This window comes from Balaenoptera acutorostrata, chromosome 13 (assembly GCF_949987535.1).
Source record: "Balaenoptera acutorostrata chromosome 13, mBalAcu1.1, whole genome shotgun sequence".
Lineage (NCBI taxonomy): Eukaryota > Metazoa > Chordata > Mammalia > Artiodactyla > Balaenopteridae > Balaenoptera > Balaenoptera acutorostrata.
The window spans coordinates 75,236,030-75,257,418 of NC_080076.1; the positions used below are offsets into that span (position 1 = coordinate 75,236,030).

Here is a 21,389-nt window from a genome sequence, read left to right on the forward strand (position 1 = left end):
TTGAAGTAGTAGACTCCCAATTACAATATAACAACACTGTAATTTTATCACATTAAAGCTTGACAAAATTAAACTAGGGCTTAATTTCCTAGACCATACCCTTTACTCTCTATTTACTCTGAGAATTTTTTTGGAAACTCCTATAAGAGTGGACTGAAGAATAACTCTGACATTCAAAAAGATAAATATTACTCTTTGAGAAAACATCACATAGGTTCAAAATGCCTGCAACATTTTGTCAAAACATAGGTTTTTTAAAACAAATTAATCCCCAAGAAATATAATATTTGAAACCCTCACAACACAATAGTTATTCCACTGTAAAATAGAAGCATTAGTATCCTGTTACACAATACGATCTTTGGAATGTAACGCTTGTAAGGTCGATATAGAATTCTTACATCTCATTCTTATGAAGTGAAAAAGCAACACTTTCTCCACGCAGGGAAGAGGATGCAGCTAAGCAGGCACACTGACCACAGGTGCAGGGGCTGCGGAGGCCCAGAGGCTTCCAGACCTGGCCTGCATGCCCAGGCCACAGACGCCACCCGCTCCACTGGGAGGAGCAGAGGGGGCGCTTTGAATTCTCAGGGCTCCTGTGCGTAAGGGGGCACATGCCCGTCTACCTCGAAGAAGACGGTACTTACTTCCGCCAGTAAACTTTATAATTTGCTTTTGTTTTTGGAAATAGGGAAGGAAGCTTGTTACCAAAAAAGTTCCAATAGTGGCTGGCCAGTAAAGATATTATGGATACGGGGGAGAAAAAGGGGAGAGGGGCTGAGCAAGAGCCAGAATCCCCAGGGTAGTTGGAAAACTTTCGGCCAGTGGCCCTGAGTGCTTGTGGGAACACCGCAAGCACCTGTCGACATGTTAATACAGCAAACACAAGGACGACTCTTGTAGCCCAATTTGGCAAAGCAGAGACTGGGGATCTGCAGGTTCAGAAGAGGGAAGGCAGGAGTCAGGCTGGACACAGAGTGAAAAGCAGAAGCGCCAGTGGTGTTACTTACGTGCGCAGGGAAAGGCTGGAGTCTCGTCCTGCTCTCTTCGGGGTGGTTCACTTCTCCCATTGGGAGATAGGGTTTCTGACCTGATCCCGTCTCGTACATGGACATGGGCCTACTGCCCCGGGCAGATGGACGTCTCTTTAAGGAAGAGTGGTTGGAAGTGTCTGTGTACTCAGAATCAGTTTGCACCTGATATATATTGGTTGTGGCCTGTTTCCTGAGGTTCGAATTTTCACTCTGGAGTGTTTGAAGCTGAAAGACATGTTTGGCAGTGGGACTGTGTTTTTCTACAGCAAGCAGAAAAAGCAAACACCAAGTAAACGCATACAACTACCAGCTCTAACAATAAGAACAGTAACAGTGCGCTGGGTTGAAAGTCAAAGGCAACTACAAACCAAAACTCTTTCTTCTAGAATGAGTGAAACGCAATCAACTCACTTTGTCACTTAAGCAAATTAAATAGCTAATTTCTGAATGTGAAACCGTTGCAGTTTGGACTTTTTAAAAGCGAACTGTCTAACCACGTAAAAATTGGTCATGGTGGGCCTCGGAAATGTTTGCAGGCAAGCTGCACTCTGGATTATTCTAAGGCTGTTTCAAGCAAGAGCTTGAGATCATTAAGACATCACTTAGGTAACTTGCTTCTCAAATGAGCCCTGAGCAATTTGCAAATGCCAAAAATGTCAGCAGACACCATGGAAGCAGCACAAAGATAACTAGAGTTGCTTTGCAAAGCAAGAAAGACAGTGAAATTCAGCTTACGAAAAATCAGATGAGCTACTGCTTCCCAAAAAGCCAACAAGAAAAAATAAGATCAACAAGTTTTTATTACATAATACTCTTTAAAATTCCAAACAATTTAGCACTTTTTTAAAAAGAGAGGGAACCAGATCTTGGTTAAGTTTGCTATATTAACATATCACGAAGAAAACCGGAGACCTATTGAACTATCAACATCTTCATCTGAACGCTCCACGTAGCGCGCGCTGCCCTCTGGTGATCGGTCATCTTTCAGCCAGGGCCGGAATACCTGGCCTCTCTCTCCTTTGGCTCTGTCGCCCAAAAATGCGACCGTGGTGGTGTCAGCTTTAAACACTCTAATCTGCCTGGCACCACCCCGTTTTAGTTAGAGGCTGTCACTTGGAGACCCTGAACGCTCTTTCCATTCCTTACATGCAGGCTGCTTCATGGTGCTGGATGAATTAGAGTTAAGGGATCAGCAAGGAACCGAGTTACTCTTTAGCATCTGGCATTTTAAACACAATTAACTGAGTCCAGGCTGCACAACGTCCTTCCCCTCTGGTGCTCCTCCATCTTCCAGGACATTTTATAAGCTGGGTGTGGTGTGAGTTCAGCTGTCTACTCTTTGACACAGATTGTAAAATGTGACCAAATTCCCCACCAGGGCCAAGGCTTAAGTCCACAAGCAACTGTGTCTGCACCAGGAGATCATTACTTTTTCAATAGCAAGCCCATTCAGTGTTAGGAGTTACTTTCAATTTCTATTTTAGAAAGCACCGATCTGTGAAAAATACACCAATAGTGGCTGCTCCTCTTCATTAATTAGCATCTTTTCCAAGCAACTGTTAAATGTGAAAGATCAGACACAAATCATGCTACTTTGTCAACTATATATATTAAAAAACTTTACCTAACTTTGAAATAAAATCAATGCATCTTCGCTAAATAAACAAATTCCACATACTTTATATTAGTAGTGCCAAACTTTTGTGAAAGTCTGATTTACTGTCTTTGCAACAGAAATACTCTCATTCTCAGTTTTCTCAAAGCGTGATCCCTAAGAAAGGGTAGATTGCTTCTACACCAGAAAGGCTTTCAGGGCATAACTTATATCTGCAACTCCCTTTCCAAAGAAAGAACAGCTGCAAAGTGACAAGCAGCTACTGAAAATTCCTACATTCCAGGAAACAGACAGGCATAAACTGCCTGTCAAAACTACTTATTAGGGAACTCATATTCTACGATGAAATGGTCAAGGTCCAACCAGTGAGGAGCATAACTGACACACGGTCCTCAATGTAGGGCTGGGGGACCTGGTCACATGCTTGTGTGTCTATGTGAAAACCTCTTAGAGTATTTTAGACAAGGTCTTGAAATCTTAAACTTTATCTTCACACTTTTCACGCTAAAACATCCAGCCTGGATTTTGCTTGAATGTGCTTTGATGACCACTAGTTCCTGGTCTCAATTTTTTTAAATTTTAGTACTCTGTACTTAGCAAGATGTCCTCAGATAAATCTGGATGGTGCTTATCTTAATAAGAACCAGACTACACTTTTTTTGTCCGGAAGGAGTATAACAGGACATGAAAAGTTACAGATAATAGGTTCAGAAATCAAAAAGCATTTCTAAGAATTGAGGAGATAATCCATGAACAATGGCAAATAATTCCACTCTGCATTTCTTAAAGAAGCTCGAGACATTTGCTTTCAGAGATTCGAGGTTATCTCTGGTGATTTCTACAAATACTAACAGGAGAATAATAAGAACAAAAATGGTGATGCTTAGCAGACTGATTTGCAGTGGCAAAGTCAGCATGTTTCAGAAAAAGTCGCCTCAAAAAAATGCATTAGTTCAATTAATGAGACAAACTGTAATTCATTAAAGACAGAAGTGGTGCAAGCCCTGTATGCTATGGCAAAAGGGCACTTTGTCTGTCTTGTTCATGGCTGCACACCAGCCGGTGATAGGGCCAGGGTGGCACAGAACCAGTGTTTGATTAAAATCTGATTGATCTTCAGGCATTCTTGTCCCCTTCTATTATAGGTATTGAGGCCATCTATCTCAAAACGTCTCCAAAAATGATCTAGAACTCAAAAGAATTCTGGACCAAGCCGCAGGCGCGGGTGCACTGCAGTGTTCTTCCCTGACAAGCAGAGGGGCACGGACCTCTTCTTAGATCTTCAGCCTTCCTTTAGGAAGCACCACTGAAAAGGGCCCAGCCACAAATGAGGTGCACCATGTCCTCTGTTCTTGATAATGATTCTGAAGCATCACTCTTCAAATGATAGTAGGAAGACACAGATATATACTTTGTTTTGTTTCTGTTTAAGGAAGTGTACAGAATCTCATTTTGTAGAGCACTGAATGATAGGAGCAGTACCCACAAAGTCTTGGGCAGAATTTAGAATCTTTCCACTTCTTTTTCTTAGCATTCTTATAAAAAGTTATATACGTAATCCCCTCTGAAGCATATTCCTTGCTACTATTAGCCATACTTTTTTTAGAGATAGAGATTAATATATATATTTCTAACTCTCTCAAAAGGAGGCAAACAAGGAAATGCCGAGCAAATGGGATTGTTTCTTACCAGCGTACAGTTCTCGCTGGTGCAAACGCAATGTTTTCTTACATTTATTAAGTACCTATTCTGTGGCTCTGAGGACATCATAAATTAGTGGTAATTACTGGTGAAAAAAAAGTGGGGCTGTGGGACTGGGCTGCCAGGGCAGGGGTGGGTAATATCTTAGACTAGAGTGAACAGGGACAGTACCCCTTGTGTGGTGTGGGGTTTGGAATGTGGATAAACACATACACCTGTCCTGGGCTTCCGTCTGCCCTGTCTTCATGGTGTGATTATTCTTTAGAACAAGCAATAAATAGGAAGAATCACATCCATGGAGTGGTGTCTAGCTTCGCAGGAAGCACAGGATAGTGCAAGGGTTTCTACAACTGACACAAACATTTAATAGGCTGTAATGTTTTCCTACCTGGGAAACTTACACTGGATTTATTTCTGATCTAAGTTACTTCATTTAAAATATCCAAAATACATACTGCTTCCAAAAAGACAGCTTGGCCCAAAGATTTTTAGATCTGTGTTTCTTCCCTCTGACCACAAGCATCATGCCTGGGATTCTTCCTTATACTATGGGGTTAAAGAGCAACCATCCTGGCATTTATTGACATGTTACCTTTTTCTGCATAATTCTCAGCTCGTCACTCAAGTTGTTATTCACCTTCATTAGCTGTTGTATCTTGGCCTCAGAAGCCACTAGAGCGTTTTTGACCTCCATAAATTCCTGCACAGTGACTGGTCCATCTGATAAATCTGAATCTAGGCTCTAAAAATAAATTGGGGAAAATGTTCACAATCTGAGACGATGATAACATTCAAAACTAACTGCTAAAGAATTTCAAATTCTGACCACGCCAGCTGGATCGCAAAGTTAATCAAACCAAATCAAGGCTTCTAAGCGTAATGCAAAAATAAAACATAAAGGTAGGGCTACTGAAGTATTTGAAAAATTTTTAAGCCAGTATTTTCTAATAGATCAGACAGTGGGGCTACAAATCTATTCTGACAATGACTATGCACATCTGCCTTGTCTGCCTTTCTCTTGCTCATTCATTTTTCTTTTTTTATTCATTATTTCATTAATTCACTCATTCCAACTTTTCTGATGCTTTTTTACTAAGCATCAGGCAGTGTTCTAGGGGCTTGGGATACATAAGAAAAGAAAATAGACAAAGATTCCTGCTTCCATGGTGTTTACATCCCAACAGAGTGAGAGAAGGAAAAAATAAAAATAAATAACTATATAGTACGGTGAAAGGTCATAAGTGCTATGGAAAATAAATAGAATGGATCAGAGTGAGGGGCTGGGGAGCTGAAGTTGGGGTGAAGGTGGGTGCATTTTAACCTGACAGGTGGGTAGGTGGGACATGAGCAACAGCCTGCAGGAGGGGAGGTCATTAGTCAGATGGCTGTCTGGAGGAAGGGTGTTACAGCCAGTGGCAGGGCTCAGCTGGAGGGAATGGGTGTGCAAGGCGGAGAGGAGGAGGAGGCCGGCCAGTCTAGGGACCCCGTCGTGTAGGGTCCTGTCATGACCCGGCTTTCACTCGAGTGAACCCAGCGCTTCTGTGGAGACCGGGCAGAGATGTTTCAGATGCAACAGGTGACTCCTGCCATCCCCTCCACATTCCCTGCATCTGCCAGTGGCACCACTGATTCTCACAGCTGTGTAAGCTGGAAAACTCTGGACACAACTCCAGTAAGTCTACCTTCCCACTTCAAACATCCAACTTATTGCCAAGCCCTGCCTTTTTTATCTTCCTCCTGTTCATCCATTCTCAAATGTTTGCTGGGCTCCTCTGTGGGCCAGGTCTGGGAGACTCAGCAGTGGGTGGACCAGCCAGGCCCCTGCTGCCCTGTCCTTGGGCTCACACTTTGCTACAGTAACTGTTCTTCCATCCAGACCCTCCCAGCCGAGGCCCTGAGGTGAACCTGTGTCACCTCTTGTTTGGACCTCGTCAGCACCTCCTACTTGGGGTCCCTTCCTCCACTCCCTGGTCCACCGGAACAGTCCTCCCAAAACAGAGGACCTAACATGGCTGACATCGCCCTCCTGCCCTGCCTAAAAGCTGCCTGGGCTCTGCACTGTTGGCCAAGGTCCAGGCTCTTTGGTCTGGCGTCACGCTCCTGCATATGGTGTGACCCCTGCCCTCTGCTGCAGCTCTGACTCCCACTCCTTTCAGGCTGACTCTACAGGTGACCAGATTTCCCCCCCGACGCCGCTGTCTCACTTCTTCTCTGTCTAGCCCACCCTCCCCAGCCTCTCCACACACCCACATCCCAGGCATTCTTCAAGACACACGTTAAAGCCTCCCCTGATACTCCTCCTCAGTGACAAGTTGTGTCTCCGTTGACCACCCCACCCTCTGCTTGTGTCTGTGTTTATGACCCTTGTACTGCAGTCCTCTCTCCTCCTGGGCGGTGACGGCCTCGTAGAGGAAAGGGACTAGGCCTCACTCAGGAGAATATTATGCAGGGAAGTCTGGATAACTATCCAACAAAAGTAAACATTTGTTGAAAGAATAAAACCCACCAGTCCTTCCTCACAGGTTTTATAAAGTCAAAACTGCAGAAGGGCTGTGAGTCAACAACTGACTCAGGGACCACAGACCCCCTATTTTAAAACTATTTCCCTCATTGACCTTTGCTTGGCCCAAGCTAGCAGAAAACCCGACTCTACTTCCAGAGCACTTTTCACAAGCCTAGCCCTCAAGTGATTTACAAAGCAGGCAAATTTTCAGGGGGAAAGATCTGAAAAGAAAACACAGTCTCTTTCTGTGTGCGGTGTGCCACCTCACCTTCTGCCTGTGCGCCTTGCTCGCAGTGGCTTCCAGATCCGTGTCTTCATCTGACGCCACACTGTCATAGTCCGGCTGGTCATTGTCCTGACTCTCACCACTGTGCTGGTTATTGATTGTTTTCAGTATGAGCTCCACATTGTCTATCAATAGAAGCAAAAAGCTTTACTTCAGGCTTGCAAAAAACTTTTTTTCCTAAAAAACTAGCCACTTAAAAGACTGGAAGAAAATGACAGAAATAGCAAGGTTATATTCACACCAAAAAGGGATAACAGAGCAAGTTATCAACTGGACAGAGAGTCTACTAAAAACTGCAGAGACAGATGTAAGCATCCCTCTGAGCGACCTGCCAAATGTGGGCAAATTAATTAGACGGTTTAGGAAAAAGCTGCTCAGATAAGGGGACAGGTTCCCAAATTTGTAATCATTCAAGGAAACAGGGTGTAGCTCGAAATCATGAAAATAAAGCTGTAACTAATGTAAGATTAACTGCAATTCAGTTATAACTGTACCTTGTTTACAAGGTAATGTCAAGTCAAAACAGAAAGGAAATTGTTAAAGTGGAGCCTAGAAACTAGGTGATCAAAGAGTAGGCACATCGGCCTTTCATTAGCTGAATGCCAGTGAGAGAGAGAGAAAGAGGAGAATGACCCATTGGACACACACGTGCACACCAGGAAAGTATGGTCTGTAGGGGAGCAGGGATGACTCCATGGGCTCCAACACATTTTGAATGAAAGATTTCACAAATTATCCAAGTCTCTCCACTTTCTTTCAGGCAACTCAAGCAAACCTCTAATTTCCAATATTGTTTCTGGATATTTTGATGGATAATATCTTGGTGATAAATTATGTTTACTTAAAAGGAATTTTAATTTTTTAAATTAATATTTAAAATATACATGCCGGGGCTTCCCTGGTGGCACAGTGGTTAAGAAACCGCCTGCCAATGCAGGGGACACGGGTTTGAGCCCTGGTGCAGGAAGATCCCCCAAGCCTCGGAGCAACTAAGCCCGTGCACCACGACTACTGAGCCTGTGCTCTAGATCCCGTGAGCCACAACTACTGAAGCCCACGTGCCACAACTACTGAGCCTGCGCGCCTAGAGCCCGTGCTCCACAACAAGAGAAACCACCGCAATGAGAAGATGCACACTGCAACGAAGAGCGGCCCCCACTTGCTGCAACCAGAGAAAGACTGTGCGCAGCAACGAAGACCCAGCACAGCCAAAAATAAATAAATGAAATAAATAAATTTTAAAAAATATATACATATACATGCCATCAGATTATAGAAGTGATAAAGATTCAATATAGAAAAAATGAAACTAATGATAGAGTAATCATTCATAGCTATTGATACATGTTGTTCTATTTCCTTCCAGTCTTTTTCCTAAGCATATACACATATATACAGTCAATTTCATTATTTGTAGCAGTTACAGTCTATAAAGTTGCTGTGAAGACAAATTAGCAAATATTAAACCATTGTTCTGACTGGAAACACAGGGTTAGGTTCCTGCAAACCTCTGATCACATTTTTGTCAACTGATAAATATATAACCTCGTTTTACATGCGATTCTGTTTAAAGACATCTTTAATATATGTTGTTGATCCATTAACATTGAACTCATGGCCAACAGCACTATAACTCACGCCTGAACGAAGCTAGTCTAACACATGTATTTTCTCCACAAGGCACAACACGACCTTCTTGCGTTTAGGAATCCTACACAGCTCTTCAGCACTCTACTTGGGGACCACTTCAAATAGTGAAATCACCAACAAAAAGCATAAAAATGTGAAAACTGTGGCACTAAATAAATCTCAAAAAGGACACCTGTTTCGAGTATAAGAGTTGAAATAAGGCAGAGCATGGCCTTGTTCAATCTCAGCTGGGAACGTGCATTTTGGGTGACTCAAATTTTTCAGCATGTTGCATACATCCACAAATTACCATCAATGTGCTGTCAGTATGATTTTGAGGTAACAAATTTTAATGAATAGGTGAATTGGCAAATATGAGATCCGTGAGTAATGGGGATTAGTGGTATGTTTACATTTACATGTGATATATTCACTTGTACATATGTATATATATAAATGTTTTCCTTACAAAATTTGGATTACACTAAAGCTTTAAAAAATTAATTTATTACTTTATGTCATTACATAGTCTCTGAAAAAAAGTGTGCACTATTCAAATATGTAAGTAATAATTGCTCTATTATTGCTTATTTGTTTCTAATGTTTCCAGTGCTATATATAACATACATGTAACATCTCTATTTCCTCTCAATTAACACCTAGAAATGGAACCACCAAATCAAAGAATTTGTACATTTTGAGACTTTAAAGGACCCTTATCACTGCACCTTCACCAAAATTTAATAACGTTTCTTAGAACTTGTTTATGTCTGGTTGAATAAGTAAAATCAAGAAGACCAAATCGCTGTCAGTTAACGATTACTATCTCTGGGGAAGGCGATGCTGACTGAAAACTGGATCTTTATGGTATGTATTTTTCCTGTTTACATGTTTTGCAATTTAAAAATGTATTATTTCTACAATTAGAAAAAAACAACAAAAATACAGCATCAGGGCTGGGGAGGAAGTATGTTCCCAAGCATGGAGACAGGACCCTGAGCTACTGAACAAGACTCAAAGGGCACCTCGGAAATAGGTGCTTGGTGCTCTCTTCACAATTTTAAACCACAATAATTCTTGCTGTAGACATCTAAAGTTTATAGCGACAAATTCTAATTATGGAGAACTCGGTCTTGTAGGTAAACCACAGCAGGTGAGCTGGAATTTCAATCAAGAGGGTTTAGTTTCTCATGTCCTTTAACAAGATCTAAGTCAGACTTTTGAGTTAATTTCAGAATGCAATTTTTTAGGGAAGACAGGTGACCCAAGAGGTAAAAAATCATATATAAGATAAATTTGAATCACAGTTAATAACGCTGAAATATTTATAATTCACCAGGACTCAAAGAGAGAAACTTGTCGTCACAACATAGTACCAATAAAACTTACAGGGCTTTAACTAAGCTGTGGTGTCAATGATTGCTTTAATTATTTTTATAACTTTAACACTTGTGTGAAGTTTTAAGGCCAAAGAAGCAAACATTTAGAGGTCTGAAACAGTTACCTTTTGAACTAGAGAGAGGACTGCCTTGCTGTCTCCTCTTGGCGTCACTGAGAATGTCGATAACCAGAGTGGCAAACTCATGGGCGTTAAACCGAGCTAGTTTCTGTCTGCCCTGAGGGTGAGAAAATAATTGGAAATATTCCCAGATGTAAAAATACACACATATTCACATAAAACTAGTCAGACTACTGTTAGACTTCGGCAAAGACCTTCCAGCATGCTCAAAGTATCATCAATCACAGCCATAACTGAATCAAATTTAACATTTTCCTTATGAACAGTTTAAAACCATTTACATAATAGAACAATATAACATTTAAGTTCTCACAATGCATTATCTATTTTTGTGAACCGAAACAAAATGGTTCTCTTAATGCTTTCTTTCTAATATCAATTCAGTTTTGAAGTAGGCCTACTAATCAAAAATTAATTTGAAGGGACAAATTTTAAAATTTCAATATAAAGTTATAGTCTAGAGGCTGGGACTCCATCATTATATATAACCAATAATCAATAAAAATGAAAAGAGCTTCATAATTTACTCAGCTTCACTGCTCTTGATGGATGGTTAGGCTTTTTTCAGTGCTCTATTATTACATACAGTGCTTCGATGAAAATGTGCATAAGGCTTTGTATTTTTATTTTATTAGAACATATTCCCAAATGAGGAATTCCTGTGTGGAAGGATGCAGTTAATTTTGAGGCCTCTGAAAGCAGTTAACAGATTGCTTTTCTGAGGTCTGCAGCAATTTAAACTCTTATCTGTAGCATGAGAAAGCCCATCTTGCCACATCCTTACCAGTCTGGAGTATCCTTTATTATGTATTGATACTTTATTAATTTGATTGATAAAACTTTCATCAATGCCTTCAGGTTGCTTTCTTTGATTACTAATGAGATTAAACATTTCTTCACATTTGAAAGCCATTTATTCTTTCTTTTTTTTTTTTTTTGCCCTTGCACTTGTGGGATCTTAGTTCCCCAACCAGGGATTGAACCCGTGCCATCAGCAGTAAAAGTGCGGAGTCCTAACCACTGGACCGTGAGGGAACTCCAGCCATTTGTATTTCTTTTGTGAATTGTTTTATATTCTTTCCCAGTCATCTATTAACTTCTATTGCTTTTCTTATCAACTTGTGAGGGTATGTGTGTGTAAAGGATATTAACATTTTAATCAATCAAAAAATCTTACATACCTGTCCTGGGAAAATAAAATACCATGATATCAGCCATTCCCCAAATATCACTACTAGTGAGTTTTTGGACTCGGCCACTTGCCTGGTTCCGTGTCGATGAGTACTCGGGATTGACTGGAAGGAAGGGGACGACGGTTGTCTCAGTCACCAGGGTGCTGTGATTTTGCGTGGCAAGCCAGACTAGCCAGAGGAAAGAGCCAGAGATAGAATCTCATCACCACGGGCGCCACTGCTCCTCTAAGAGCCGCAGCTCTCGCGTTACTAGGTAGACTAGGGGCAGCACACTCTGAAGCCAGCATACACAAGAGTCAACGTTGACACACGTGTTATCAGGACAGTAGAAATTGGGCAAGTAAAAACACTGAGGCTGGCAGCTTGTTGCTGCCTACTGATAACAGAAGCTTAGCAGATAAAGCCACATGTTAAGTCACCTGCATCAGTCTCTCGCCTGTCAACTTCATCGTACACATCCATGGCAAGTTCTTCAAACAAATGATTACTTAGCTGAAAGTAAAAAAATATCAGGAACACAAGGGACAAGGATTAACACTAGCAGAATGAGTGGGGACTGCGACTTATTCACCCTTCTACCTCCAACGTCTTATCCAAAGCCAGTGCTTACTTAGTAAATGCCCACCATTATTAAACAGACAGTAACATTTCCAAAATAGTACAGATCCTCTAGAAACACCTGCCACCCACAGCAGCCTCCCTCCTGATATGCAGATAGGGCTGTGCCCTAAGGGAAGCAAGCGGCATCTAAAGTGCGTATCTCAAAGGCAGGGTCCAGTTCTCCGCTCTTCGTGTGACATCACCTTTTTAAAGTCTCTTCTGCTCTTTTGAGAATGTTTGCCAGTACCCGCTCTGCCCCCAGTATAGGGGATCTGAAACCCTTGGTAGGATAAAGAAGCCAAAACACACCATTTCGAGAGGATAAAACGTGCCACTGAAGGAAAATACCACCCAGACCTCGGTTAAGTCTCTCTGCTGTCTTCCTCAGTAGGGGTCCCCCAAACCCCCCAAAAACTACCTGAGCGTCCCCTACCAAGGACAGCCCGTCTAATCAGTACACTGTGCAGTGTCCCAACAAAACAGTCCCCACAGACTGGGGTGCCCTCCTGGCAACAACCGGCTCTTCCTCAACCCAGAGGAGGCTAAGCCCCTAGCATGCTGGCTCCAGCTCTTTCTGCACTTTTTGCCTCATGAAACCCTGCTGCTCGGTGGCTGTTACTTCTGAGTTGACTGCTTCCCCACTCTGTGAGGGAAGATGCTGACTTTGTTCCATTCTCTCCTGTTCCCTACATCCCCACACAATACCTGGCACCAAGATCGGACCCAGTAAATATCCATTCACACACTGACCAGAAGGTACTTCATGCAGAATTTAAAGCTGGCTGCACACACCTCATTCAACTCGTTAAAATGGGTACAATACATTGTTAGGTGACAAAAGCAGGATATAAACTTCTATAATTACGCTTCAGTTAAAAAAAAAAAAGGTAGGCATCTGAAACAAGAATTAGAAAAAATATACCAAAATATGGAGCGTGAACCCATTAAGAATATAGAAAACGAGGATGATTCCCCTTCTGTATTTTCCAAATTTTATCTAGTGTGGTTACATTACATTTATATTTAAAAATAAACTCTGAGAGCCTTTTGCTGGATAAGGTGATGAAGGACTGGGAAACTGAACTTGTACCATAAACACCCAATCTGTTTCCTCTAAGGGGCTACAAGCTAATGTCATTATTACTAACAATAACTACAGCAGCAACTCTGTTGCGGGCTTACATCCCAGGCACCTTGCTAATACCATCATCATTGTAAATACAACACCTCTCTGAAGACAGGAACCACTATTATACCACTTTACAGAGAAGGATACCAAGGCACAGAAGTTAGCTTACCTAAAGTCACAAAGCCAAGAAGTGATGGACCTGGGATGCAAGTTTCTCTTAAAATGTTAATATTTACGAATTCAAGGAATACATTAGTGGTCTTATATTTCTCCCAGCTTTTCACTAGGGAGGGGGGAAGGAAAGAGGGAGGGAGGGAGGGAGAGAGGGAGATATTGTAGGATAAACACTGAATTGGCACTGATAGGAGGCGGAGACCACAGGGTGGGGGCAGCTCACACTCACTGGGCAGCTCTGACTTGCTGCCTCTGCTGGATCACGACCTCCCTTTCTAGGAGAGGACACCAAGGTACAGAGAGGTGAGGGAGCTCATCAGAGCTGAGATCCACACCTGACCAGTCTGACCCAGAGCCCAAGTTCTTGAGAGCTATACTCAACTTTGTCCCAGATGTTTATCTAGTGCCTGCCACACGCTAGAGATATTACAGACATAACCCCAGCTTTCAGCCTAGCAAATGTAGAATAGGATAGTCAACGGGAGCTTGGATTTTATCCATGTTTGAATTATTTACAATAAAAATTGGCTTACATACTGTTAAGTAATTAAAAGGAAATCACAGAATATTCAATGCTGACTCCAAAGCTTATCATCCTAATCATCTTACTATATGACCTCCTTAATTTAAGAAAGGCAATAAAAACACATGCACACAAAACTGCATATAGAGAACACAGAGACACCAAATTGCATAAAATACATTTATTTCATATTACAGTTAAATGCTAGTAATGAGAAATTCATTTTATGTAATATTTAGTACTTAATATTATATTAAATTCTAGTAAAGAGTCTTCTATGAAAAGGGGAATGAAGAGTAAGACATAAATTAGGGGAGTTGCAAGTTCAGAGTTAGGCTTTGGGAAAACTCCTACCTACACTGTGAAGGGGGTCAGATTTCAGCTACTCGAATGATGAAAGGGAGGGTAGCTGGGAAAGCACAGCAGGCAAAAGAGAATTCCTGACAGAGGACTTGAAGGTGGCCTCCGACGGTGCTAACCCTTAAAGAAATATTTAAACGCACGCACCTACCCACACCCACACCCACACAGTGAGAACCAGATGGGAAGCAGGGCAAGAACTGAAGGGTGAGAGTGGGATGACTCCCATAAAGGCTACGAAAAGAAGTTAAGAACCTTGGTTCTGATCTTGAGAGCAATGAGAACAGCTGAGGCGGGTAATCTGGTGGTTAGAATGGCTGGGGAAGCACCGGGCGAGGCTTCATTTGTGGGGACTAAACAGAGGGAAATTGTTCCCAGAGGAGTAGATTTCTCAGGGTCCTGACTAAGGCTGAAATGGCCAGGCTGAAGAGAAACACAGATACTAAAGTGAGCTTGTGACCTGCAGAACTGGGCAAACTCTGAGCACATAGCTGAGGCAGAACCAGCAGTTAAAAGCCTACATTTACAAAACTCTGATGAATGGCGTGGGACACTCATGACAGTTAGGGGTGGCTGGATCCCAAATAGCAGCGAGTCAATCTGCAGTACTCACCATTCCAGCTTCAGCTCTTATCATTCTCCAGCATCCTATGAGGCTACAGGAAGTAATCCCAAGAAGGGTGTCCCACTTATTCATGTACATTGAGAGAAACTAGGGAACTCTTACGGGGAGAAACAACTTCCTAATGTCAAAGGCACAGTCTTCGCTTTTAAAATGACAGAGAAAAATGCCATTATTTGAAGCCAAGCCAATAAATTGGATATACTAAACTTAATAGTACTTTCATTCTTCCTTGCTACATACTCGATGGTGCTTCTGATTTAACATCTGAGAGCACGAAACAAAGTCATTTGATGTACTAGGTAATGGGCTAAGAACAGGTATTAGCAGGACACATGGTTTTCCATACTGGAGTTCACTAGGAAAGAGAGATACTCACAGACTGAAGTTTCTTCTTAGCAGCTTTTGCCAATTCAGACAAATCCAGGCTGCTAAGAAAGTGTACAAAACTAATAAGCAAATAAATAAAACCATTTTCATGAGCTCTGTAGAAGATTAAGATAGCCAAGGGATTAAGATATTAATTACAGTTCATGGACAAGGTCAGAGGCCAAAATTCTACAGCCCAATCGTCAGTGAGGAAACTGAACAGAACTTAGTGAAAGTATCTCCTAGAAATACCATAATCATGCAAAGTGGCAAACAGAAAAATAATCACCTACTAACCAAAAGGCAAAATTATTGCCAGGTTAGTCCCCAGGCCCTTTATGTGAGAAGTCATAATTTTTAAAGTATTAAAAAAAGCATGCAGAGGAAAATACAAAAAGGGCAGAATGTTAAAAAACAGAATGGCAAGATTACATATGGAATAGCAATTAACCATTTCATAAACTCTTGACAGTATTTATGCAAAGTTTATTGGCTAAATAAGGGTTTAAAGTTCATTTCTGCAGCCATGAACTCATCTGACCTTATAGACCAGGGGCAACAGATTATAACCCACTTTTTGTTCGGCCTATGAGCTAAGCATAGTTTTTACATTTTTAAGTGGTTGGAAAAAAAAACCCAACAAATGATACTTCATAATATGTGAAGATTATATGAAATTCGAATTTTAGTATCCAGAAATAAAATTTTATTGGAACAGACATGCCCTTCATTTACATACTGTCCATGGATGCTTTCATTTACAACTGGTAGAGCTGAGTAGTTGTGGCAAAGGCTGTATGGCCCAAAAAGCCTAAAATATTTATTATCTAGCCCTTAACAACAACAAAATTTGCTGATTCCTGTCATAGACAAAGGCTACACTCTCTTATAACACAGAAATATTCTGTGATATATCCAGAGACACAATATACTGTCACAACTAGCTAAAACTGTGACAGTATCTCTAACTCCAATTTTATTAGCAAATTTCTTACTTGTGCTTTTTCAAACTTAAGTTTTATATGGTGGTTTACTTACAGCCATCTTATTTCCAAATTGCATAGCCATAAAAGAGAAAAATGTATGGGCTTTGTTAAACACAAAATATAATACACTTAAACACTATACAACCAAGGAAATACTAGTGACAGATAGTATTGTTATTTCAATGGCCTTACCTGTCTGCCATTTGAGGTATTATAAAGTGCTGTCCATTTTTGTGATCTGAAACAGAAACCAAGTCAAAGTTTTGTTCATATAAATATTGATAAGATCTGTAAAGGAATACCATCATTATTTTCTCAATTTATGTTTTGCAATTAGTATCTTCCCATAATTACGAACTATGTGGGAGAAACAGAAGTTGCCAGGTTGACTACAACTTCCCAAAATCTGGCCAGTAGCAAGGATCATTTCCTCATTTTCTTCTGGTACAAAGGGCCCAACGTCATTAAGCAGAAAGCCTATGCTCACCCTAATCCTTACGCTGTTTGTCCCCAGTATATGTTTTGTCTCCTAATCCTTACACTGTTTGTCCTTATGCTGTTTGTCCCCAGTATAACCAATGATCTTCAGCCATGGAAAGGACATTTAGGGAGCTGAGGTAGCTTGGAGCAGGCTTCCATCTGCTCTCCCATGTGGGATGGTGGGGCTTCCTTGAGCTTCAGTGGCTTACCTTCAAATTAATCAATTAGCATAAAACAGTCAGGGCTGGCCCAGGTGGTCTGGGCAGGTCCAGGCACGGGCTCTGTCTCCTACAATGCTGACTGAGTCCTAATCAAGCTTGTGGAGGGCACTGATCATGTGCCAGTGAGTAAAGCCACTATGAGCATTCACATACAGGTTTTTGTATAAACGTAAGTCTTTACTTCTCTTGCGTAAATACCTAGGACTTCTGGGTTATAGGTAAATGCATGTTTAACTTGGTAAGAAACTGCTAGACTTTTTTCCAGGGTAGCTCTATCATTTTGTTTTCTAACTGCAACGTATGAGAGTTACCATTGTTCTACACCTTCCCCAGCACTTGTGTTGGTTTTTTGTGTTTTGTTTTATTTCAGTCATTCTAATAGGTACTTAGTGGTATCTCACTGGGTTTTAATTTGTATTTCCCTAATGGCTAAAGAACTTCTCTCTTCATGTGTCTGCCATTTGTATATTATATTTGCCCAGATTTTATTGGGTTGTTTCTTTTCTTACTGTAAAGTTTTAAGTATTTAAGTATAAATATTCTGGATCCAAGTCCTTTGTTGGATATGTGATTTCCAAATATTTTCTCCCAGTCTGTGGCTTGTCTTTTCATTTTCTTAACTATAGTTTTTGCAGAGCAAAAGCTTAAAATTTTGACAAAGGCCAGCTTATCAATATTTTCTTCTACGGATTGTGCTTTTGGTGTTACATTTAAGTACTTTATATAATCCAAGATCACTAAGATTTTCTCCTATATTTTCTTCTAGAAGTTTTAAGTTTTACATTTAGATCTATGATCCATTTTCAGTTAGTTTTTTAAAAAATATTTTATTTATTTATTTATTTATTGATTGATTGATTGATTGGCTGCATCGAGTCTTAGTTGCGGCATGCAGGATCTTTGTTAAGGCATGCGGGATCTTTTGTTGCAGCACGCGGGCTTCTCTCTAGTTGTGGCGTGCGGGTTTTCTCTTCTCTAGTTGTGGCGCACAGGCTCCAGGGCACGTGGGCTCTGTAGTTCTGGCGCGCGGGTTCCAGAGCGTGTGGGCTCTGTAGTTTGAGGCACGCGAGCTCTCTATTTGAGGCGTGCGAGCTCAGTAGTTGTGGCATGCGGGCTTAGCTGCCGTGGCATGTAGGCACCTAGTTCCCTGAGCAGGGATTGAACCCACGTCCCCTGCATTGGAAGGCGGATTCTTTACCACTGGACCATCAAGGAAGTCCCCTCAGTTAGTTTTAGTTTTTGTTTTGTTTTTTTTTTTTAATTAATTAATTTATTTATGGCTGCGTTGGTTCTTCGTTTCTGTGCCAGGGCTTTCTCTAGTTGTGGCAAGCGGGGGCCACTCTTCATCGCGGTGCGCGGGCCTCTCACCATCGCGGCCTCTCGTTGCGAAGCACAAGCTCCAGATGCGCAGGCTCAGTAATCGTGGCTCATGGGCCCAGTTGCTGCGCGGCATGTGGGATCCTCCCAGACCAGGGCTCGAACCCATGTCCCCTGCATTGGCAGGCAGACTCTCAACCACTGCGTCAACAGGGAAGCCCTCAGTTAGTTTTTATACAAGGTGTGAGGTTTAGGTTGAAGTTCATTTTTCTGCACATGGATATTCAGTTGTTCCAACACCATATATTGTACTGTCCTTCCTCCACTGAATTGCCTTTGCAATTTTTGTCAAAAGTCAATTGAATGTATTTGTGTGGGTCTATTTCTGGATTCTCTATACAGTTTCAATGATCTGTATGTCCACCTCTTCACCATAACCACTGTCTTGAGTATGGAAGAGCTTTACAGCAAGTCTTAAAATTGGGTGGTGTGATTCCTCCCATGTTACTACTGTTCTTTTGCAAAACTGTCTTGGCTATTCTAGTTCCTTTGTTTTTCCATGTAAAATTTAGAACCAGGATGTCCATGTCAATAAGCAAATCCTTTAATTGCATTAAATTTACAAATTAATTTGTGGAGAATTGACATGTTAACTATATTGAGTATTTCAATCCATAAACATAGTAGAAACCCTTTTTCAGGCTTTCCTTGATTTCCTTCATCACCATTTTGTAATTTTTAGCATATAGAGTCCACATATATTTTGTTAGATTTATACCTAAGTATTTACTTTGGAGCTATTATAAATGTTATTATTTTTCTAGTTTCAGGTTCTAATTGTCCACTGTTAGTCTATAGAAATATGATTGATTTTTGGTTGTTCATCTTGCATTCTGCAACCTTGCTAAACTCATTCATTAGTTCTAGAAATTTTATTATAGATTCCTTGGGATTTTCTATATGGAAATCATTTCATTATGAATACAGGCAGTTGTATTTCTTCCTTTTTAATCAGTGTGCCTTTTGTTTGTTTTTCTTGCCTTATGGCACTGGTTAGGATTTCCAGTGCAATGTTGAATAGAAGTGGTGACAGTGGACATCCTAGCCTTGTTTCTGATTTTCAGGCAAAAGCATTCAATCTCTCATCATTATGGATGATGTTAGCTGTGGCTTTTCAATAGATACTCTTTATCAGATTAAGGAAGTCCCTTCTATTCCTAGTTTGCTAAGGTTTTTCTTTTTCTTTAATCGTGAAGGGATGCTGAATTTTATTAAATGCTTTTTCTGCATCAACAGGTAAGATTATAGTTTTCTTTTTTTAGTCTGTTAATGTGATGAATCACATTAATGGATTTTCAAATATTTTCAAATATCAGTCATATATCTGGAAACCCCCCTTGGTATGTTACGTTCTCCTTTTTACATATTGTTGGATTCAATCTGCTTATACTTTGTTGAGAATTTTGGTGTCCCTGTTAGTGAGGGCTATTTTTTTGTGCCATCTTTGCTGGGTTTGGTATCGGGGTAATGCTGGCCTCATAAAATGACTTGAGAAGCATTTCCGCCCCTCCTTTTTTTTACTGTTTTTTTTTTTTAACATCTTTATTGGAGTATAATTGCTTTACAATAGTGTGTTAGTTTCTGCTTTATAACAAAGTGAATCAGTTATACATATACATATATCCCCATATCTTCCTCTTGCGTCTCCCTCCCACCCTCCCTATCTCACCCCTCTAGGTGGTCACAAAGCACCAAGCTGATCTCCCTGTGCTATGTGGCTGCTTCCCAGTAGCTATCTATTTTACATTTGGTAGTGTACATATGTCCATGCCTCTCTCTCTCTCACTTCGTCCCAGCTTACCCTTCCCCCTCCCCATGTCCTCAAGTTCCCCGTACCTTTCTATTTTCTAAAAAATATCACATAAAACGGATGTTATTTCTTCTTTGAATGTTTGGTAGGATAGTCTCATTTTATGTGCAAAACTTGAAATGTGAATTCCAAACGCTTAAAAATATCTGTTAAGAATTATAACTGCAAAGCTAGCAAGCCATGTGAGTCATAAGCCACACTGATTGTATTGCTGTATGGCAATACCACTTCAGCTGGTTCACAGTATTTACCAGTGCCATCATCTGGGCTAGGGTTTTCTTTAATGGAATGTTTTTAAGTACAAATTCAAGTTCTTTAAAATGTAGGATTATATATTTACATTATCTCTTTCTTCTTGGATAGGTGTTGGTAGTCTGTGGCTTTCAAAGAATTGGTTCATTCTATCTAAGTTGTCCAATTTATATGTACATTTATTTACAATATTTTGCATTACCCTTTAATGTCTGTGGGGTTTTTAGTGATATCTTCCTATGTGTATTCTTTCCTTTTTTCTTTGTCAGTATGTCTAGACATTTACCAATTTCATTAATCTCTACAAAGAATAAGCTTTTGGTTTCATTGATTTCTCTCTACTGTTTTCCTTTCTCAATTTCATTGATTTCTACTCTTTATTATTTCTTAACTTCTGCTTGCTTTGGGTTTATTTTGCTCATCTTTTTCTAGTTTCTTGAGGGTTGGGAAGCTTAGATTAGGATTTGAGACCTTTCTTCTTTTCTAACATAATAATTTAATGCTATAAAATTTCCTGTAAGCCTTGCTTTAGCTGCATCCCACACATTTTGATTTGCTGTATTTTCATTTTTGTTCATCTGAAAATATTTTCTAATTTCCCTTAAGACTTCTTCTTAGACCCATGGATTATTTAGAAGTATGCTGTTTAATTTCCAAGCATTTGGGTATTTTCCAGTTATATTTTGATTATTTATTTCTAGCTTAATTCCATTATGGTCAGAGAATATACTCTGTAGGATTTTAATTCTTTTAGATTTGCTAAGGTTTGTTTTATGACCCAGAATATGGTCTATCTTGGAATGTCTGACCGCGTACTTGAAAGGAACATACGTTCTGATGTTGTTAGGTAGAGGATGCTATAAATGTCAACCAGATGCAGTTGGTTGATGGTTTCAGTTCAATATCCTTGCTTATTTTCTACCTCTAGTTCTATCTATTAACTAAATGAAGACTGTTGAGTCTCCAACAATAATTGTGGATTTGACCTTTTCTCCTTTCAGTTCTA

The 21,389-nt window shown here is 40.5% G+C and overlaps 1 protein-coding gene across 12 annotated transcripts in view; it reads right to left on the reverse strand.

The window, feature by feature from the left end:
• The window catches only part of GIT2 (GIT ArfGAP 2), a 48,927-nt gene that overhangs the window by 12,848 nt on the left and 14,690 nt on the right, over window positions 1-21,389 (reverse strand). For 2 of the 12 annotated variants that reach the window (XM_057526404.1, XM_057526401.1), the window contains exons 8-15: window positions 16,436-16,481; window positions 15,268-15,319; window positions 11,900-11,972; window positions 11,551-11,648; window positions 10,273-10,384; window positions 7,122-7,264; window positions 4,943-5,092; window positions 1,011-1,259 (exon numbers count right to left, since the gene is read on the reverse strand). In XM_057526404.1, the coding sequence (XP_057382387.1) occupies window positions 1,011-1,259; window positions 4,943-5,092; window positions 7,122-7,264; window positions 10,273-10,384; window positions 11,551-11,648; window positions 11,900-11,972; window positions 15,268-15,319; window positions 16,436-16,481 (923 nt within the window). Of the gene's footprint in view, window positions 1-1,010; window positions 1,260-1,282; window positions 2,591-4,942; window positions 5,093-7,121; window positions 7,265-10,272; window positions 10,385-11,550; window positions 11,649-11,899; window positions 11,973-15,267; window positions 15,320-16,435; window positions 16,482-21,389 lie in introns of those variants that run through there. The other 10 variants (XM_057526407.1, XM_057526405.1, XM_057526410.1 and 7 more) reach the window with 8 other exon arrangements.